This window comes from Homarus americanus, unplaced genomic scaffold (assembly GCF_018991925.1).
Source record: "Homarus americanus isolate GMGI-L3 unplaced genomic scaffold, GMGI_Hamer_2.0 scaffold48745, whole genome shotgun sequence".
NCBI lineage: Eukaryota > Metazoa > Arthropoda > Malacostraca > Decapoda > Nephropidae > Homarus > Homarus americanus.
The window spans coordinates 76221-98717 of record NW_024745460.1 but is presented as its reverse complement, the minus strand read 5'-3'; the positions used below and the strand labels follow the sequence as shown (position 1 = coordinate 98717).

General features: G+C 42.1%; 1 protein-coding gene across 2 annotated transcripts; it reads left to right on the top strand.

Moving 5' to 3' along the window:
- Nucleotides 1-3299: 3299 nt before the first annotated feature.
- On the top strand, nucleotides 3300-22256 carry LOC121878700. Of its 2 annotated transcripts, none has more exons than XM_042385051.1 (3): nucleotides 3300-3457; nucleotides 15762-15914; nucleotides 20645-22256. In XM_042385051.1, exons 2-3 carry the CDS (start codon nucleotides 15762-15764, stop codon nucleotides 20828-20830), a joined length of 339 nt encoding a protein of 112 aa, XP_042240985.1. In that variant the 5' UTR covers nucleotides 3300-3457; the 3' UTR covers nucleotides 20831-22256. The 2 variants fall into 2 exon arrangements, with proteins under 2 accessions (XP_042240985.1, XP_042240986.1); XM_042385052.1 differs by lacking the exon at nucleotides 3300-3457 and adding an exon at nucleotides 15097-15174.
- The last annotated feature ends 241 nt before the right edge of the window (nucleotides 22257-22497 follow it).

The following is a 22497-nucleotide window of genomic DNA, read 5'->3' as shown; positions in this document are numbered from 1 at the left end:
ACAAAATAAAATATTGCCTCTGATGTAAAGTCATCTGGATCAAAACCAGAAGTGGTATAAGGGTTAGAAAAGAACAAGTGAATTTAAACCTGAAGACAAGAGTCATTTACTGAAAGGTATGCAGGCCTGCCAGTTATCCATTTGTGAACTGATTAAAGAGAACTATTATATGTTTATTTCTTATCTTGTTGACTTCATTCTTCTATAATGTATAAATATAGCTGTAAGCAAACAATGTCCACCATGTACTGTGTTCTGTGAGTAACCATTAAGCTCACTGGTAAATGGGTTGCTGATGGTACAAAAATTTTTTAGTAAAGATTGATCTCAAACAATGTACAGTATTATTTTCCCATTTTGAATAGAACACTGTAAATTCTTATCATACAGCTTTATAGCATGCAGTACAGCACTGTCAAGTATGTATATTGGGTCAGTGTTGTTTTATGGTCTATACAGTGAAGGCTTAAGCACCTGAAACACTCCACTTTCTCCAGTTATCCCTATTGAAGGTAACCCAAATACTGTACAAGATTTCTTCCTTCTCTATTTACTGTACTTTCAACATTTATTTTTCTCACATTAACTAGTAATTGTCACCTAGGACAGTACTGTATACAAATTTTTAAAGCATGCACACCTTTTTTATCAAGTTTTCTTCTAAATCGTCCACTTGAGCGGTGTCATCTGCAAACAAAAGCTAATTTACCTCCCATTTACATCTGTACCATTATTCACTACCATAAATTTCTAAACATTTGCACAGAAATATTTCTTCTCTCATTGGCAAGACTTGTGGCCCTTTGTAGGTGGAGTACTACCGTATGTCAGTTGCCTCTATATTCAGCACACGTTACATTTAAATTGCTATCCTTTGATACATGGTGAGCTACGAAATGTTATGAATGGCACTCTCTCGTGGCAATGCTTCCAGTCGCCATTCCATAAAATCTGCCAGTCTTCGAAAAGGCATTCAAAGAGAAGTAAGTTTGGCTGAACCACATCACACAATCCCAAGCTGCAAAGAAGTATCATGGCAGAACTTGGGTAAAGAATTAGCTCGACAATAAACAGTCTCACAATGACGGGCCTCTCCCTCATTAGTGCAATGGATGAAAGCTTTATAATTCTTCACAGGTTCACATGCTGCCTCTATAACAAAGCCTCCGACCTGGAAAAAGTCAATCTCCTACTGGAAAAATTGTTCTGCCACAAGTCTCAAAGAGTGGAGTGCCCCACCAACAGCAGATGTTCTACTCCTCCATCTGAACAGACCCCTATATCAAGTCTTCATCTGGACCAAAGGTAACACTCCTCTATTGAAAATGTCATCTCGAGAAGATTACGGATGGAAGAAAGATTCAAACATCTCCTCGGCAGTGTAGTTGTAAAAACTAATGTAGCTCCTGCACCTACAGGAAGTCTGCACTCATCTGTACACTTGCTTCTGCAATAAATGATGACTAAAATCTCATGAACGCCTAGGCCCGAATTCAGAACTCTGGTTTGAAACCACATGAAGGTTTAAACCAAGGATCGAGCAAAGATTGAAGATTGTTGGTATTCAGAACGCTGTCTTGAGCCAACACAAAGATTCAAACCGGGTTTGAGATCGGATTTGTCGATCCCCGTGTTAATCCAGCCTGGAGGCAAGTTTAGCGGCCAATCCAACATTCAATATAGTAAGTCAACATGAATTTTGACACACAGCGTGCTTTTTGGCGATATTGTCAAACTGTAAATTTTGTAGAGAGAAGACTGATGCTCCTCTAAGAGTAAGCAAACCTAGCGGTCACGTGATTGACCTTATGACCCCGTGTGTATGACCAGGTGATAGGGTGGGTTGCACGTGCCTTAGAGTGTGGCTCTGCTTTATTATAAAGATCATTTTGACAACAGAATCAACCTTTTAGATCATCAGTAGTTTTAGGGCTGTTTTTAGCATCCGATCTTGATACCCTGATTGACCTTGACCTTGAAACCTTTACTTTTTAAAGCAAACATTCAGTCACTGGACCTCATCATTACTAACGAGGAGAGTATGGTGGTCAAGCTGGAACACCTAGTCCCTGTTGGGACCAGCCACCGCAACGTTGTCCTTCAGATATAACTGTTACTCGGTTCATGACAAAACCAGGCCAGGTTCAAATATTACAATGGAAATTACGACGAGATGAGGAGTAACCACTAGCCTGACTCACAAAGGTATAAGAACGCAGACTCTACGCTGAATATCATAGCTATTAAAGTTGGCAAATACTGGGCATGCAGCACCGGCTGCTGAATGTACCTGAACCTGCTCCAGTGTTGGTCAAGTCTGGTCTTGAAAGAGCTCACACTAGGTGCCGTCACAACACTATTTCGCAGATTGTTCCAAGAGTTCACAACTCTCACTCCGAAAAAGTTTTCCCTCACAGTTTTCTGGACTTGCGACTTCTTCAACCTTGAGCTATGACCCGTTATAGTACACCCTTCTTTCCCCACACAACCAAACTGTGGAATGCTCTGCCTTCTTCTGTGTTTCCATACTCACACAAGCTGTCTCACTTTAAAAAGCTGGTTTTCCGGCATCTTCGTGGTGTAGATTAATATGGCCTTTTTCTTTATATTTTTAATTTATTTTTACTCTTATCTTTTCGCCCCCTAGGCCCGTTGTGGGTCGATGACCTGCGCCCGGGTAAGCTATTCCCCGTAAAAGAAAAAAAATGAGTTTTGGTATTTTGTATTGTTTGGGAAGCAAAACGCTCTTTTGACAATAACCCATTAGGAGTGAAGTACTACATCAAATTAACAAATAGTGGGCTCTTTTGATCGTTTCCCAATTACTTTAATTGCTTATCGCATTTATATTTGTGGCTTAATAATTATTTTGCTTACATCCTTCATCATGAGTAAATGCAGGCGACCTGAAGCGTGAAAAACACGCCCGTGTGAACACGTGCCTGCTAGAACAACCCACACGCGTAATATTACCCTGGAAGGACAAAACCGGTCCTTCCCTTGGCATGTCTACCTCTAACAGGTGGTCATTCGGTAAATTAGGTGAATATACCTGACGGGTGAAGCCAAGATTGTACCTTGGGTGAAGCAACATGTATTAGTATCATACTGATAGCGTAAACAATACTGGTTATTATAGGTCTGGAAGTGATGATAAGAACTTTACCTAAATTGCGAAGCATGCAACAGTTACTCTTTATGAATCATACATTTTGTAGTTGCATACCTAACGGCTACTTGACACCTTCTATGTGGATCAGTTTGTTGAGGGTAGTAGGAACGACACCCACATCAAGCGTCTGGCAGCGTCGTCAGGATCTCCGGTTTGTGTTATAAACTGCGACGCTCAATGTGAGGGAGCGAGCAGTGAGGGGAAGCTGTGCATCAGTAGACGTTGAGTGTACAAGGTGGCGCGTATAAATATTTAGCCTCTGTTATTAATCACTACGTTACCAAGGTTAGTAGGATTGTTTAACAGCAATGTTTTCTACACTAAATCACTATGATTTTTTGGATCGTAAATTTCACGAATCAAGAGGTCATGATTTCATCTGCAATGTCAAGAGTGTTTTTCACACTAGATTAGGCTATACAATCGAGTCAGTAATTATCTTGGTTACATTATTGCCGTTGTATATACGGGTTTCATCTCGTAGTTATAAATCTTGTTATCTACACTTATAATTATTTTCTACAACACTCCAATTGTTGTGCATTTGTTATTGTCAACACTAACGTATACTTCAGAATAATGTCCAATCTACACCAGTGTGATCTACATTCTTTAGCGTAGAATTGTAGTTCAATCATGTTGTCTACACTAGTCTTATTGTCTGCTTCAGTCCTGTCTACATTCTACTGTATTTGTCTACACCACTCTTGTTTACTCAAAGGTTGCTGTCTACATCAGCCAAAGCCTGAACTAATCATGTTGCCTGTATCAGATTTGTCTACAACAATGTTATTGTCTCTATGTCATAGTGTCTACTTGTCTTGTTTATGCCAGTCTTGCTGTATACTGTACACCCATCTTATCTGAGCTATAGGGGTTTGGTGTAAATGGGACGACGTACCTAGTATGGGCCAATAGGACAGCTACAGTTTCCTCCATTCTTATGTTCTTATCTAACCCAATCTTGCTGTTTCCGTCTCGTTTACATCAGTACAGTATTGTTGTGCTCAAGTGTTGTCTACTAATCTTGTCTACGTCAGTGTTGTCTCTTCAGTCTCCAACTTTAATTGTGTTGCTTCCATTAATTTCGTCTACACCTGTATTTTTAATGTCAGTTTTATTGTCAACACTTGTGAAGCCTTAATCAAAAAAGTTCAAAATACTAAATATCATAGGTATGAGGCTTCAATCACCAACAACTAACATTTATGTGACGAAATAACCCAATCAGGTGTTAGTCATTAATCAGAACAGGTGTGAAGCAATGATCAACAGGGATTAAGATATAACCAACGCAGGTTTGAAGTAACAATAAGTCAGAACATGAAGCAACAACCGATATAAAGCAGAGGTCATAATGAACAGTCAGGGGCGGAACCAGGAATATCAAAAGAGGAGGAGGATCTTCGAGGTTGTGGGTGGGGGGAACATGGCGAGCACAGCGAACCCACCCAGCTGATATCAATAGTAATTACTTTTTACCCTACAAAAATTTCTGAGTACAAGACTAAATTTAAGAAAAAGTATTGGAATTCTCTGGATGAAAACGAAGGTCCGGGCCCCCTGGTGTGCCTCTCGAGACGGGCGGATGAACTGACACTAAACAGTCATTATATACTGTATCAGATTGCTAATTAAAACAGGCATGATTTCAGAGTATCTTCTGGAATGAAATGTCCGAATTTGTGTTTTTCACTTAGAGGGAACATGGAAGAAAGGAGAGGAAGGGTCTTGCTGGAGACATAATTTCGTGCCAGCTCGATGATACAAGAAATATTCTCCCGGACAGGTGTAATGTCACCCGCGTCACGTGGTTTTGTATTACCAGTCTTGCGTTTTACGTAAAAATAACACACTGCCGTTGTTAGAGGTCTTGCACATTTTTATCAACTTAGCGATTCCAACTAGTCAGCAGGACTTTAATAAATTCATCGGTGAACAAAGGTTATAATACACGTGGAACCTCAGCGATTCCAGAGATCAGAAATTCTTAACACATGTGAAGTCATACAGTACCACTTTGGTTTTGTCAGGCGAAGAACAAATGAATCGCAGACTACAGAATAACATACGTCACTTCTTACACTCCCCATAGGTAGTCTAGTTACAGGTAATTTACAGGAATTTATCATTTTAAGTGAGGGCGAATAGTACTGTACTTCTCCGTATTAATACAAGTGTTCCCCTGCTGAACCATCACTCAGCTGCTCACTTTAGATGATACTGTCCTGCTACCGCCCCTCCACTCCCTTCAAGTCATCACTCAACCTTTTGGTTAACGCGTCATTTACAGCCGTACTCGTCCTTGTCCCCAGCACCCACTCAACCATCGCTCGTTGCTACTGACGGTGAGCTATGGTGTGTACCTCATGGTTCCTACTGGTGATTTAATATATTCACACTTATTACAGTATATTAGTTTAAAAATAGCAGGTGGGGCAACACAGTAATCCTGATCGTGTCCTCGTAGGTGAAGGGTGTGGTGGATATACAGAATTGAGACCGACTATATCTAGTATTTCCAATTACGTTTTATTAGATTTGTTTGGAATAGTTGCGAAAAAGCCGGCGTTTGCGCGAAATTAATTACATGAGAATGTTAGGACGTCAATGAAGAAGGGTGGACAGGAGGCCGCGGGAAGTGGGCAGCTACCCAGGGGCCTCCACAATCTGGGGGCCTCCACATATCAGGGCTGGTCGACTTGAAACCACATGAATGACTCCAGTCATGTCTCACTTTTGTGTGTGTGTGTGTGTGTGTGTTGGGAATTTGTACACTATCAATAAATATACAGTTAATTAAAAATTTCTCAATGTTCTAATTTCCTCAATATAACTGCATATGGCTTCAAAGTTCTCCAAAGAAGTGTTCAAATTTCAAAAATTTCCCGGGGGGGTTACAGCGCCCCCCGGAACTCCCAGATGTTTAGGCTCGCTTCACTCGCCACCCCACCCTCTTGGGTAGTTATAATGAGGGGGGGCCTCCACAAAGAGGCTGCCCATGGGCCTCCACAGGTCTAAATCCGGCACTGCTCTAGAGGTTATTTAAAATTGTTCATAACGCTTCTTGCAAACATGCCAATATGAGGTGTTGACAAACTTTTGATAATTCGCCCCTTATCCTTCTATAGTAATATAAACTAGACAACTGGAAACGTCCCTAGTAAATGGTGTGTGTGTGTGTACGCGCACCAGTTTGAACGTTCGCAATAAATGGGCCACCAGGCAAATACATACTTCTAAATTTGTTTGATATCATGTAACAAAATTTCATTGCTTTTATTTTATCGCCCTAACTTTCATTACTAGGACCATCAAGTGAAGTTTTCTGAAATATTACAAAATACTTTATCAACAAGGCAATAGCTAGTGGCAACATTAGCATTCATTGGTAAAACAAAAAAAGTATGAAAAGTCATATGAACTGAATTTTCAAATATCTAGTGTGTCCAGGGTAATTGAATTAATGTTGCAATATTTACATTTTATGTCATATCAGTTGTCATGCATCATACCCTGGGTTGCGACACTCGCTGGCCAATATTAAAATATAACGAACTGATATGACGGGTTTTTAATTAAATCTTGATTTGGTAATACGTTTAACAATTTTAAAATTAAAAAAGTTGCTCAATTAATTTATAAATGACACTACCTATGTAGGTTATAAATCTTAAATACAAAGGATTATATTATTATTTTTTCTTACCCTATGGACCAGGACACTGTTTATAATACGGAAAATACTGTATCATGATAAGCAAATGGAAATCACGAGGGAACCAGTGCAATCTGTTCCAATTACATTCCAGTGGCCTCTTAAGCCGCCCCCTGAACACTGCCAGACAGACAGACAACTACACACCAGAATTCACAAATGCCTTTATTAAGTGGACAACTACAGTAGTTTAATAGACTGTGAGAGGTAAACATGCAGTGTGGGCGAGACATCAAGAGGAGCTGTGGTGGTGATAGTGGTTTCCAAAGCTGCCTCAGTGCCTACGTTCAATACTGCGGTGGCATGGCAGGTAGCTGGTCTCTCCACCCCGCGCCACCTGTCCTACACCACACACCCTCCAAACTACCTGTCCATCCATCTCCCCTCAATGAACCACCTGTCTCACCACACTATATCCAGTCCCGTCACTACTAATTATCCCGTCACACCCCCACAGTACTGTCACACGTCCACCAGGCATTATTCTGTAACGCTACCCACTGCCCTGCCACACCTTTGCCTTTCACCCCCTGCCCGCTTATACCCCCTGTCTTGCCACCACCACCCCTCTGCCTTACACCCTTTACACCCTGCACAATACTTTAGCCCCCGCCTTTGCCTACCACACCCACACCTTGGCTCACACCACCTGCCTGCCACACCACCACCTTACACCACTGTCCCACACACCACCCTGTTACACACCCTGCCTTACACCTGCCACACCTCTGCCTACACCACCTGTCCTGCCACACCTTTGCCCACACACCAGTCCTGCCACATTCTACCTTACACCTGTCCTACCTGTCTTGTACCACCTTGCATCATCTGTTGTACCCCACCACCATACTGATTAACTTCTCTTCTCACACACACACACACACACACACACACACACACACACACACACACACACACACACACACAACACAGGATAAGGTATAAAACAGAACACCGTTGTAAAGTGCACAGTGAATACGTTTTTATTTGTATTTGGTATACCAGCATACTGTACAGTATATTGAATATGCTTTACTGGCATGTTTTTACATCCCCGGGTAAACTGTGTGTGGGGGGTGCTAGGTGTGCGTGGGTGGTGCTGGTGCTGTGGTGTGTGTATGTGTGGGGTATGCTGAGTGTGTGTGTTTGTGTGGTGTGGGATTGTATGTGCTTTGTGTGTGGTGGTGTGTTTGTGTGGGGGTGTGCTGGATGTGTTTGTGTGCTGGTGCAGATGGGTGGTGCTGGAGTGTGTGTTTGTGTGGGGTGGTGCTGAGGTGTGTGTTTGTGTGGGGTGGTGCTGGGTGTGTGTTTGTGTGGGGTGGTGCTGGGTTTGTGTTTGTGTGGGGGTGGTGCTGGGTGTGTGTTGTGTATGTGTGGTGGTGCTGAGTGTGTGTTTGTGTGGGGTGGTGCTGGGTGTGTGTTTGTGTGTGTGTGGTGCTGAGTGTGTGTTTGTGTGGGGAGTGGTGCTGGGTGTGCTGGTGCTGGGTGTGTGTGTTTGTGTGGGGGTGGTGCTGGGTGTGGTTTGTGTGGTGCTGAGTGTGTTTTGTGTGTGTGTTGTGTGTGGTGCTGTGGTGTGTGTGTGGTGCTGGGTGTGGGGGTGGTGTGGGTTTGTGTTGTGGGGGTGCTGGTGTGTGTGTGTGTGTGTGTGTGTGGTGAGTGTGGGTTTGGTTTGGTGTGTGGTGGTGCTGGGCTTGTGTGGGGGTGGTGCTGGGTGGTTTGTGTGGTGGTGCTGGGTGTGTGTTGTGTGGGTGGTGCTGGGTGTGTGGTGCTGGGTTTGTGTGGTGGGGTGGTGCTGGTTTGTGTTTGTGTGTGTGTGCTGGGTGAGTGTTTGTGTGGGGGTGGTGCTGGGTGTGTGTTTGTATGTGTGTGTGTGGTGCTGAGTGTGTGTTTGTGTGGGGTGGTGCTGGGTGTGTTTGTGTGTGTGGTGTGTGGTGGTGCTGGGTGTGTGTGTGTGTGTGGTGTGGTGTGTGCTGGGTGTGTGTTTGTATGTGTGTGGTGGTGTGTGTGTTTGTGTGGGGGTGGTGCTGGGTTTGTGTTTGTATGTGTGGTAGTGCTGGGTGTGTGTTTGTGTAGGGTGGTGCTGGGTGTGTGTTTGTGTGTGGGTGGTGCTGGGTTTGTTTGTATGTGTGGTGGTGCTGTGTGTGTGTTTGTGTGTGTGTGGTGTGTGGTGTGTTGTGTGGGTGGTGCTGGTGGTTTGGTGTGGGTGTGTGGTGTGGGGTGGTGCTGGGTGTGTGTTTGTGTGGGGTGGTGTGGGTTTGTGTTTGTATGTGGTGTGGTGTGATGTGTGTGTGGTGTGGGGGTGGTGGGGTGGTGTTTGTGTGGGGGTGGTGCTGGGTGATGTTTGTGTGGGGGGTGGTGCTGGGTGAGTGTTTGTGTGGGGTGGTGCTGGGTTTAGGTTTGTATGTGTGGTGGTGCTGAGTGTGTGTTTGTGTGGGGTGGTGCTGGTTTGTGTTTGTATGTGTGGTGGTGCTGGGTGAGGTGTTTGTGTGGGGGTGGTGCTGGGTGAGTGTTTGTGTGGGGGTGGTGCTGGGTTTGTGTTTGTATGTGTGGTGGTGATGAGTGTGTGTTTGTGTGGGGGTGGTGCTGGGTGTGTGTTTGTGTGGGGTGGTGCTGGGTTTGTGTTTGTATGTGTGGTGGTGCTGAGTGTGTGTTTGTGTGGGGGGTGGTGCTGGGTGTAGGTACGTTGTGATGACTTGTGCTGGTTAGAAGGGGGTAACTAAGTTATTTAATGTTCAATATATGGTACCGATGGCTGGTGCTGCCTCTCACAACATTTGATACTCTGGAGGCGACCAACTGTGTTCCATGTTTGTGATACTGTTTTGTTATTGGATAAGTCTGCCCCGACTTTACGCTCTGGAGAGCCTAGCCTGGCACACCCCCTATCCCAGAGCCCCAGCCCCGTACCGACAAACTTTTACCCTAGAGACTGGCCGGCCAAGGCTTCGCTACCAGGCACAGAGTAAATAACGGCCAACCTTTAAGTGATTCGTTCATCCCAATATATTTCAATGCAACAGTATACATTTGTGTAGGGTGTTTCGTTTTCACTTGGACATGAATTGCCTCATCTAATACAAACACAACTATTAAGTACCCACGCTGACGTTTACCTACGAGAGAAGACAGCAAAAGATGTGCAGAATTCCAGAGCTCTGAACGTAATGTAACGCCACTAATCAACCTCCCTGATGAGAGTGACACTACGTCTTCCTCACAGATAACAATAAAATAACGAAGATTAAACCGTATTGAAACTAAACGCGGATCCCCTAAGGTAGACGAAAAATGGTGACACACTGTGATTATGTGCAGTAAAGATGAGATTATTTATGGTGAAGTTGAAAAGTTTAAGACCGCCTGCCCCCTTTCCTCATCCCAGTCTAAAATAACAACTTTAGTGTTTAATCCGTGAGTAACTGTATTCTTCCTACCTATTATCTATCGACAACTGTATCGTATTGAATTAATTTTGTTCCCATACATTGCGTCGTTCAGGAATTACCCCAAACTACCTCTTGTTCGTAGTTATGACGCTGCCAGAAGTTCAGCTTTTTAGTTTGATGGTCATTTTTGCGTTGATAACATTCTAGATTTTACATCAAGCAAATTCAGAAGACATTCATTCACTTACGAGAACTGGCAGACTATTGCGTGTGTGAAATTCTTAAAACTAACAAAAAAAATTATAGCATTATTTACGAAGGCTTAGAAAAAAATATATTTTTACCTGCCATCTGGTTTTCCTAGAATGGATTAAAACAAATCACTTTAAAATTAGTCTTATTAATTACTGATGAGCATTTTATTGGGGGGGGGGGGGCCTGTTTAAGTACATTCAAATGCCCTTAGACGCCCAGTATTTGCCAGCAGTGCGGCGTAACAGCCAAATTAACCCATCGTCTGACTAAATGAAAACAGAAAAAATAAAATGGAAAAACGGATAAAGTTAAGTGAAGATAAAACTATGGACAAGTTGGACAGCCAAGCCATTAACATTTCCTGCCCGGACACAAGTTAGAAACAACCGCTGCGACGATAAACAGTTCCAGAACATGTCACGGGCGGCAGTGGAGGAAGGTAATGATGAAGGATGATGTCCAAGGTGTATACTGACGTGAAAACAAGCCTCTGAGTGATAGTGAGGATGATTAAACACGAGGGTGGTGGTGATGAGTGATAATGAGTGGTGCTGATGATGACTGATAATGAATGGTAGTGATGATAACTGATGGTGAAGCTGCCAGCAAGTCATAATGATTTTCAATGACTGATAATGAGTAGCAGTGACTGACAAGAGTGGGTAATTTATGATTGTGTTAAAACTGAATGATAATGAGAGCGATGGTTATTAGGGATGATGATAATAGTAGTGGCAGGAAATATTTTCTTAAGCATGTTGTACTTGGGTGAGGTAGGCCAGGTACGCGCCATTGAAGGTTAAAATCATGCTTCAAGAGATAGTGTTAAGATTTCATATTATTTTATGTACAATGACATAAAAAATGATCCACGTAACATAGTAATGATTGCATTTGCATAAAAATGGGGGAGGATTGGGGGCAATCTTTATGAAGAAAAAAAAGCCTGAATGGTTATTAAGAATGACGAATGAAGTTGGGTGATGGTCAGGGATAATAGTGACGAATAAAAATAATTATGTAATGGTGAGACTAAATGATAATGATTAAAGTAACTGAGGTGAGTGAGAACGTCGGAAACCTAAATAATAAGGCATCAATGGTAAAACGGACTAGGGTGGTGATATGAATGTGGGCGAAACGGTACAAGAAACGAATACGCTAAATATAGAACACAAAACATACTAAAGGGTACAGGGTGTTAGGGGAGGGGATGAGGCAGGAAGGGAGAGAGGAGAAGAGTAGGCAGGAGAGGGGAGGGAGGGAGGTTCCTGGCTGGCGGGTCCGCGGCGAGACGCAGATGGTTAAAGGTGAAGGGACTGGGTGAGGCAGCCACTGGTCGAGCAACCCGGAGAGGGGAGTGGAAGTGAGGCAAGGGGTATAGTAGGGAAAGTGAAGGGCAGAGGTTAGGAGAGGATATGATAGATGAGGGAGAGGGAGGCAAGAGCGAATGGTTGAAGGTGAGGGAGCACCTGGACGGTGGTGGACCTGGGGAATGTGTGGAGACGGGGTGAGGGAGCCTCTGATGACTCGTGTCGCCAGTTTCACTCCACTCAGCATTACCTAAGTTATGTGGTCCCGCCTCTCACATTAGGCGCCCCATTACATCTTTCATATTCCAAGGTCTTCCAAATAATGACTAGAGAATGAATATAATTATGTGAAGGTATCTTATCCCGACAGGGAGAAAAATATTTTGGTGTGGTAGTAAGGGCAATCTATTTCTTTTTTTCCGGACTGATTGCCCGGTAGGTCACAGTATTCTTTGCCCCGCTTGATGGATACCACACTAGGGATGCTTTACGTGTCTGCCTTCCAGGAATGAGCCAGGAGCTCGATGGCGTAGTGAGATGACTACCAAGAAACACTCTAGGCAGGAAAAGTGGGACAATGACACTTCCCCTTCAATACTACCCACACACCTCTGGACCTTGGCGCTGAGGTTTAATCTTCCGGAATACTGTACAATACTGTTCATTCATCTGAACAACTGCCAAATTATCGTATTACAAGCATCTTCAGCCTTAAATATTTATGAGACGGTGAAAATATCCTTCATGCTAGCATCCGTTGTAATGATTTGTTTGTTTTTTTCTCAGGATTTTCACTGAACTGTGTGTAACGCATAGAACGCAAATCTGATGGTATCATGGGGAAGCAAGGAAAAGGCGAGCTTGAATTTACTTATGAAGCTGCAAGTAAATAGCGACCTCTCTGCGCCTTCGGTGAAATAAACTACAGTGTTTAACTGTGATTTAAAGAAGAAACACGCCACTGAGCGTCAGACATATTAATACAACTTAAAACCAGGGTTAAGTTTCTATGAAGTAAAGCCGACAGGCCGACTGCCTGTAGGAAACTTGACTCTTAAGTTTCTTTGCAGTAAAACAAATAACGTATACGGTAGTGAAACTCCCGAAGAAAACAAACCATTTTAAATCGCGAACTTAGGACGCATTTACCTAATAATTTAATGTCCTGAGGGTGACGCCTCGAGCAGGATGCTGGAGAGGGGTTACTCAAGGACGACCTCTCTCTTGAGGATCTTGTTTACTATGATCATCTTCGGTCTTGTGCGTGTCTTTATTTCATTTGGTTTTCTCAATAAGAAAATGAGAAAGACTGTGACAGTATACATTATCCAACATAGTTCCAGCGCGACATTTTTAGTTTCATTTTAGGAAAATAAACATGGACGGGACTTGCAGACTTGTACAACTGACGGCGAAGTTAAATAAACATAAAATTAGGATTTATATGAACAAATATCACACACTAAGCAATTGGCCCTTTAGAAACCGATCTACTAGTTGCCTGTTCCATTAATGACTAATCCACTCTGGAGGGGTTGGGAGACTGTTCCATTCATCCAACACCAAGAAGTAAGTTGTGTGTTCCACTGATCCAGTCCCAGGTGATTAATTGTCTTCTACAGATTCAATAAATAGTGGTTACTGTAGTTTTCCGTCCAGGAACAAGTGGCTAGTTGCCACTTCCACTAGCTAATCCACCTCTAGCATTAGTTCGAAGTAGAACACATTTTCGTAGACTCCACATGGATTGATGGTTAAATATCGCATTCAATCTCGATCCACTTCCAATTGTTCCAAATTTACACCAACGAACCACTAATGGCGTCTTAAATACGCTGGGTGGTGCTACCCTCTCACTAAGAAGTGTCGCAGAGTTTCTTGTGGTTGTGTGGTAACAAGAGGAAGCGGCTAATACTAAAGTAGTCGACACGACAGTACCTGTGTTGAGGCGAGCACAGCAGGATACTCACAATGAGGCTGGTGTCTCTTCCTCAAGGCCAACCCCATTCTCAGCCAGATGTTGGTCAAGGGCTGATGGTGTCATAGTGATGTGCTTTTGTTTTCATGGTGAAATACCTGATTAAAATGCTTTTGGGGTTGTTGGTGAACCGCATTTTATTTGGTTTTCAGGAGTTTCTTGGTGACAATCTCATGGTTTGGTGGTGATGTTATTTTAGATTAGTTTACATGCTTATTTAATTTCACTTTGTAACTTCTTCCATGTGCTAGTGTTGGTGAACTTCGGACTTAAATGCAGCTCACACTTGGTGCTGTCACAAAATTCTCTGGCAGGTTGTTCTAAAAGCTAACAAGTCTTATTCCAAAGAAGTTAGCTTCTCTTGTTTGAGGATGTGACTTCTTGTGGGTCACCCATCTGATAACTCCATATACACTATGTATATTTGACGGAATAATGTGCTTAAAGATGCTTATAAACTAATACTAAATAATCCCTTGCCTTCTACAGTAGCCATCTCCGAATAGGGAGGGAGAAACTTAGATAAATTCAACAGTACTAAAACACAGTATTCACCAATTACACTTTCCAAATTAGATGATTTTCCACCAATCACATTTCAGGATGCAATCATTCTGCCAAATTCTAAAATACATATGCAAGGCCTCACCATTTCCTGTAATATGTCATGGAAGCCACACATCCACAACATTGCTAAAGCTGCCTCCCAAAAGCTGGGAATGCTGTACAGATGCCATAGCTACATCACTCCTGAGCAGTTGCTTCAAGTTTATAAGAGATTCATTCGTCTTAACACGGAGTACTGCTCTTATGTCTGGGGTGGTTCTTCTGTCCAACTGTTAGAGTGGAATCAATGGCATTTCGACTTATTAACTTTCCTCCTTTAGTTGATAATCTCTCTTCCCTTTCTCTTCGCCGCAATGTTGCTTCACTCTCTCTCTTTTACAGGTACAGTACTTTAATGGGCAATGTTCGGTGGATTTGGCATCCTGCGTACCACCGGCAAGGTCGTGGGCTGGTCAACACTCGTCTTGCCCGCGGTGCCCACCATTTCTCTGTGGTTGTCGGTCACACTAGAATAACCCGTTATAGTACATCCTTCTTTCCTCACACAGCCAAACTGTGGAATGCTCTGCCTTCTTCTGTGTTTCCACACTCATACAATGTCTCGCTTCAAAAAGCTGGTTTTTCCGGCATCTTCTTTTTGTAGATTAATATAATCTTTTTCTCTTCTATTTTTAATTTCTTTTTACTTTTTTTCGCCCCCTAGGCCCCGTTGCGGGTCGATGACCTGTGCCCGGGTAGACTATTCCCTGTAAAAAAAATGCAAGTGGAGATGTTTTAATCTCTTGGTAAGTGAGATATCCGAGTGCCGGCACTCGCTTGGTGGCTCTCTTATCCGAGTGCCGGCACTCGTTTGGTGACTCTCCTTTAGATATTCTCAATTAATTGGTAGTCTTTGGTGTAACTCAGAGACACCAGTTGATTAGCAAGAATCGTCTTCTCACAATTACCTGAGAACTTCTTTTCATTATCAACATAAGCATTCAAATCTTTCTCAAATCTAGTTTCACTTAGAGAAATGTCATCACTAAGATATTATTGGTACAACCATGGTGCATCCTATTGCACTTCTTGACGTTGTTATTCCAATATTCATTCCTGTGTAATTACTCTTGAAGCCAATAGAGATCTTCCTTTAGTATTTCATATTCCATTATACTGTACATATGCTGTACTTTTAATTTGTCTGCATACACTTTCAAGGAAGAATGAATAGCATCTGGCATAGCATTTACGGAACACATGACGATTTTGTACCATTAATTGTCACATAAGTGTATTATCTCAAAAGTATTTTCTTGTTATGTATGGTTTCCAAAATTGATATTGCACATGCCAAGTTTAATTTTTTTTTTAACAACATAATATTTTTCAGATGTCGATTGGGTCCACGGTGCCGTTAATGATGGGTCGAGTAGTGTTGCTGATGATGGTGGCGGTGGTAATTACTGGAGGAATGTTGGTTGTGGATGCCAAGCCTGGACGAGGGCCACACTTTGACACCTCTATCAAGGAGTATGATAATGAGGTAAGACTTACAACTGGCTTAAAAGGTGGACAGGTACTGTATGGGTTTGCAGAAACTGAGGTAAAGTTGCTATCAACTTTATAAGTTTCAGTGAAATGCCAAATGGTTAAGTAACAGTTGCCTCAGGCTGCCAGTTACAGGAAAAAGAGGAAAATAAAGCAATAAACCAGAGATATCCATTAGTGGTGACCTCGAGTTACCCACTATAGAAGGATTGGGTAATATAGTAAAGAAACACCAAGATCAATTAACATTGGTATTGTAAAGGCCTGGGACTTAGGGATAGAAGTCCCTTACCGGACTAATCAGGATCTTAATAAAAGAAAGTCAAGGACCATGGTTTTATGAGGAATAACAAACAACCATTTGAGATTGACATCTCTTTACTATAAAAAATATAACACAAAACTCTGACACCACTCGACAAACATCAAATAACAATGACGGGAGTCAAACAATTAAAGCAATCAACAGTTAAAGGAAGTCCAACAATTAATGGAATCAAACAATGAACAGACATTTCCTACGGCAGCGGCCCAGGGAAAGGTTCTGGAACGCAGTGATCCACTCGAGCGACAGCGGCCGATGTATTGCTACCGCGGGAGAGACACCGGGGCACAGACGGAGGAGGTGAACTGACGGTCGTGGTATGGGGTCCAGGGAATGACAGTCGATAGGTGAAGGTCTGGGGACACAGCCCATGAGTCCAGAGCCTTTGATGAGATCTCAGCCAGAATTTGACGAACAGCGGGGAGATAGTGACTGTAATGACGGCTGGGGTGAATCTGAGCCAATGACACAGGTAGCAGCGACGTTCTCACCTCTGTCCAACCCCCAAGTGAGGGTCGCGCCAGCAAACGAGCGAGTGAGCAGCGGTAACGAGCAGGAAGATCGTTTCCGCCCTTACAGGTATATAAAAGAAATGGGAATAATGAATGAGGATAAATTAGTGACCTGGTAACTAGTGTGTCATCAGGTCACCGAAGTGCCATCAAGATACTAAGTCACGAATTTTTTAGTACAGGGATGCGTCATTTAGCGATCGGGATGAGTTCCTGAAAAAACAGATCCAAGAGTACAGTAATGGGAAATGATAACTTAAACAAGGGATAACAAGGAATAATATCTATGGAGATTGCACATAAGTGTGTAGCGGAGTTGCCTGGCCGACTCACCACCCAGTAGCACTCAGAGCTGGTGGGGGTGAGCTGCGAGATATTTTATTCTTTTTTTATTTTATTTTACTCTGTTACATGCACACACACATTCGTTCATACAGAATATCCAAAGGAATAAAAAATCATTGCCATAAGGTCAAAAACATAAAGGGAATACAGTACACAGTTCTTACCTCGTCCACCTGTTAGCCGACATGAGCAAAGAGGGGTGGAGGAGCACTCACTTTAGTATACAATATCACAATAGTACAGGGTAATGAACAGTCCATACAGTACAGTGTACTCAATAACATGCCAAACTCACGACAATAACAGAAATGCACAGCAATAGGAATGATGCACAGCGATCAATAATATACAGAGCAATATAGTATAATAAATCATAGATCCCAATATTCAAAGGCATGGTAATCACTAGTGTAAGAATGACCTGGGTTCGTAGGTGGCGTGCCAGTAGCATACCCTTACAATACATGATTTCTCTATAACAAACCTAGATATGTACCCCGTCTGGTTACCTAAAAATTACTTTGGTTTTTGTTCTAAAATCGTTTCAAAATTTCAGGTTGGCTCCCTTTCCAAATGGTTTAGTGTTGTCCTTGAAGATACTACATTGCCACGATCTCTGAGTGGGCCGGGAGATATTCAGTATCACACTCGGCATTTATTTTACACCACTTAATTTTGTTATTTACATCTTTTTTTATATACGTATTACACTCGTGATTATATATTACTGGATAGGTAGGTGAATAGATAAATGGAATTCAAACATAATTTTCCCTCCTGAGTTTTTCCCAGTGAGTTGAAGATCGCTAAACTGAACAATGCAGAACGTTAAATAACCAAGGGTGTTAGAAAATTTAAATCGCTAAACCGAATTATTGCTAAGTAACGATTGCTTAACGGCAGATACCTATACATGTATTACAATAATGCTCAGAGTGATACAGTACTGTAGTTGTATCGTGGAACATTAGCAGTAAGGGAACAGTGCATAAATCTTATTTTTCCATTAGCAAACTTTGTGAACTTGAAATAAATGATCGAAAGCAAATGAAGTTACAAACACCATTAACTTGACACTGCACACTGTAGACATAGGACACCTCACACTTGCCCCCCTCCCCCCTGTTGAATACCCCCACCACCTCTACCACATTTAGGGCTGAAAGTGTTTACCCAGAAGTTGTACAAAAATTAGAATTCATGGAAAACAGTTTCCAATTTCCTAGAAAGACAGGGAGCTGTGTAACTGTTATCAACTAAGCTTAGAAAATCGTGGATGTATTGTACAGTCCCCTTCACTAGTGCATTTACAGGGGCTTATCATATAAACATTCCACAAATCATTACATTGAGATATTAGTTTTAATATTATTTTTCTTTGATTCCATTATATGTTTACTATTTCGAGTTTCCTTCCGTCAAATATAAACAAACACGGCCCTGCCACACTGCACAAAACCTTCCGAGCCTCTGTAAACGCACTAGTGAAGGGGGCTGTACATGGATTTCTTGAAGGCATTTAACAAAGTCTCACATGTACAACTAGCCTCTACGATGGCATCATAGGCAAAATTTTTAAGTGGATTAACAACTGGCTTTAGAGCATTATAAGAGATGCCATGATGGAACATCTACTACGAAACAACCTTGTAAAGGATTACCAGCACGGTTTTATGCCGGGACGCTCCTGCTTAACACAATTACTCAAGGTACTGGATGTTTGGACCCGAATTCTGGAACGGGGTGGCAATATCGACAATACGTATATACCTAGATTTTGTCAAGGCTTTGACAGCATACCCCATGAAAGGCTAAAAATTAAACTGGAAGGGTATGGGATTCGATGAAATGTCCTTGCATGGTTTGGAGGCTTTCTCTATGATCACAAGCACTGTGTGGTGATTAATGACACGAAATTGTCATATGTACCTGCGATAAGCGGGGTACCACAGGGCAGTGTATTGGGCCCACTGTTGTTTGTTTGCTTCATAAATGACATGTCAGAAGCTGTACATTCCTCCATACAAATGTCTGCGGACTATGTCAAGTTACTTATGGAAATTAAGAACCAAGCAGACCGTGAAGAGCTACAGAAAGATCTCTGTGAACTTCAAGAATGGACAAAGAAATGGCTGCTAAGATTCAATGTCATGAAGTGTAAGAGGATGCACCTGGGACATACCAACGGTAAGGAGGCGTATCATATGTCCTAATAGGACGAATTAACTGTATTAATTGAAACAATGCGAAAAGGACTTAGGTGTGTATGTTGACAATGAACTGAAGCTCTCGGGCCATTGTTAGAAGAAGGTGGACCAAGCAACTAAATTATTAGGTCTTATAAGAAGGTCGTTCAGATATCTAGACGGCCCGTCCCTCGTAACGATCTTCAAGACTGAGGTGCTTACCCGCCTGGAGTACTGTCACCTCTTCTGGTCCCCAAGATATACTAGGGACTGTCAGTTGATTGAAAATGTCCAAAGGAGGGCCACCAGACTGGTGCCGGCACTTCGGCATCTCCGCTACCCAGAGAGATTAGAGCGCCTGCAATTGCCTTGCTTATACAACAGACAGGCAAAGGGGGACCTAAATGAGGTGCATAAACATCTCAAAGGGCACTACTCAGTCGAGTGTTCTTACTAGGAGCTGGCGGACGCTCGCCCCACAAGGGGTCACAGCTCAAGGTAAAAGAAGCCGCAAGTCCAGAAAGCTACGAGGGCTAACTTTTTTGAAGTGAGAGTTGTGAACTCTTGGAACAACCTGCCAGAGATTGCTGTGACGACGGCACCGAGTGTGAGCTGTTTCAAGACCAGTCTTGGCCAACACTGGAGCAGGTTTAGATACATCCAGGAGTCAGTGCATACCCAGCACTTGCTAACAGTGAGAAACAGAGACATGACCGATCGCCCAAGCAGCCGACGAGCCGCATAACTTTCATCTCCAACCCTCAGGTCCGATATGCCTACTCGCGTTTTTAATTTCGACATATCGTAGCGGTGAAAAACCTCTGGAATTCTTTTCAGCCCTTCTACACTCTGACTTTGCTTGGTTCCTGGATCTGGCATACATCCTCCTGTCCTGCTCATCATTTGTCCAAACCCACATCTCAAAATCCTGAGTTTTCTTCTTAACTTTGCCGACCACCGCATGGTTTATGTGTAGCATTCCTGGAGGCACTGGGTTTGGTTTGGGGTATATATTTATTGATAGAATAGTTAACTTTACTGGTTATGATATTTAAAGTATTACAGTATCTTCATTTTTATTCCTTAGTGAGTCAGGTCAATGTATACAGTACTCCTCATCTCCTCCCTCTTCTCGTCGTAATTTCCATTGTAATATTTGAACCTTGTCCTGGTTTCGTCATGAACCAAGTAACAGTTAAATCTGAAGGACAACTTTATTTTCACACTTGCTTATGTTAGACTTCAACTTCACAAGAGTTAAAATGATAAAAGTGTTGGCAGTCACAGTTCACATCAGTGTTAATATTGAACTTAGACAAATAAAGCTCTCTTATTACCTCAGACATTCCTCCCACAGAGAACATGCTGGACCGGTGAAGTATGCAAGACAGAGTTCCAGGCAGAATTTCGATGCAAGTGCCCCCGATGGTACTGGTGTCGTAGCCCTGGTCGCTACTACCATGCATATTGTACTATGTCTGCTCTCGGCTACATATGGATCCAGCCTGGAGGACTGTTGCCTGAGGATGCACTTCATCAATAATTTACCCAACAGAGGCAACTAACAAACACTTGCTATAGCTAATGTTTATAGAGTACAGTATTCATCTTTGCATGATTGGGAAATTTGAATTTGATTTGCACCTCCTATCTTAAACATAATACTGTACTGTATTAAAAGAACTACAGTACAGACATTGATTTAAAGGAAAAATCAGTACTAGTTGGGGACACTTACACCATTTGATCACAACAGTGTAGGGAATCAAATGGCACTACAGCTATAGTATGTATTGCTGTAATTTTCTGTTCTGTTACAGTTTCTTTGAATTAGGATTTATATTACAATACTGTATTATATAAATCTGCACAGGTTAACTCAATTCTTTTTTTACAGTCTTCAGTAACTTGTATCACTGGTAATCATAAACAGGTGCAGCAGACCTACCATTGCTTATATTATTAAGAGTGGCATCAGCAAAGAGATAACAAAGGACTTTTGAATTCAAATGTGGACCACTTTAGTACTGTAGGTTTTGCAGAAAGAAAGATGTGCAACAGCTGAATATGGTATTAAAGAGTTTACTACAGCAACCTTGTTACCCTCTGTTAAGAATGTTCCCTTCAACTCGGCAGTCTAGTTTTGTTCCCATAAATGCATCACCTCACTAGTAAATACAGTACTGTAGGAGAGCTTGTTGCTGTTGACAGTTACACACAGCATTCTCTAGACTGTATTTTGTTATACTGTACAGTATATCATTTGTAACCAGATGACATGAGGAAAGATTTTGTAACTACCCTGGCCTTTCAAGGCAGGGTCCTGCGTATTGCACCTTGGTTGTTCTCTCTCACGTCTGGTGACCATCGCTCCTGTCACTGAGAGTCATTCTAGTTTGGTGTCATAAATGCATCCCTTTATTTACTACAGTACGAAAAATGGTGCTGACTTCTCATCTTCACATAAGCCAGGTTTTCATGTTCATTATGCACAAGGCTTCTGATAACTTTTTTGCTCACAAAATGATGGGTAAAATAATTATCATAGCTTCTCTGAGTAGCCTTGTGTTACAGGCCTCAATGAGAGAGAGGGTGTGAGGTAAGCCTTTATTGCTCAAAGATATTTCACAATATCAGTAGAACTTGACAGTTGAGTTAAAAATTCCCTACTCTCAAGGTGATTTATATTTTGATATGAACTGCATAGTACAGCCATATCAGTGTATCAGTCAGTGGAAATTCTTCTGAAATTGTAAAAAGTCTTTTGTTGATAACCAAAACTCCAAATACCAAAATTTATGTGGATAACACTATAAACCGCTTGAGTCATATTATAAATTTATGTAAATGTTTTTGGCGACTATAATGGCCAATATTTCTGACAATCCATGAAAGCAGGGATGGTTTGTATTGTATATCACAACATATATCTTTTAGAATACTGTAGAGTTAATATAAGTAACATTAGAGCAAAGCTCATTTGAAACTTTATGTCTCCACTTGTTGCTCCTGTGATATACTGTATTCATAACTTGAACATGCATTAGCAACAAAGCTACTTCATACATTCCAAGACCAAACCTTTATCACACAACTTTCTGTAAATTACTAAATGATAACTTTTTAACGTCGTTAAGATGCAAGAGGTAGATGGCCACTTTTTAAACAATCCGGGTAATTAGTCCAAAGAGGAAACCCAAACAAATGGAT

Bases quoted from the DNA above. Each gene is read 5' to 3' on its own strand.
- LOC121878700 (XM_042385051.1), top strand. From the start codon at position 15,762: ATGTCGATTGGGTCCACGGTGCCGTTAATGATGGGTCGAGTAGTGTTG. The intron at 15,915-20,644 runs GTAAGACTTACA...TTCCTCCCACAG, and splicing joins TCAAGGAGTATGATAATGAG to AGAACATGCTGGACCGGTGA.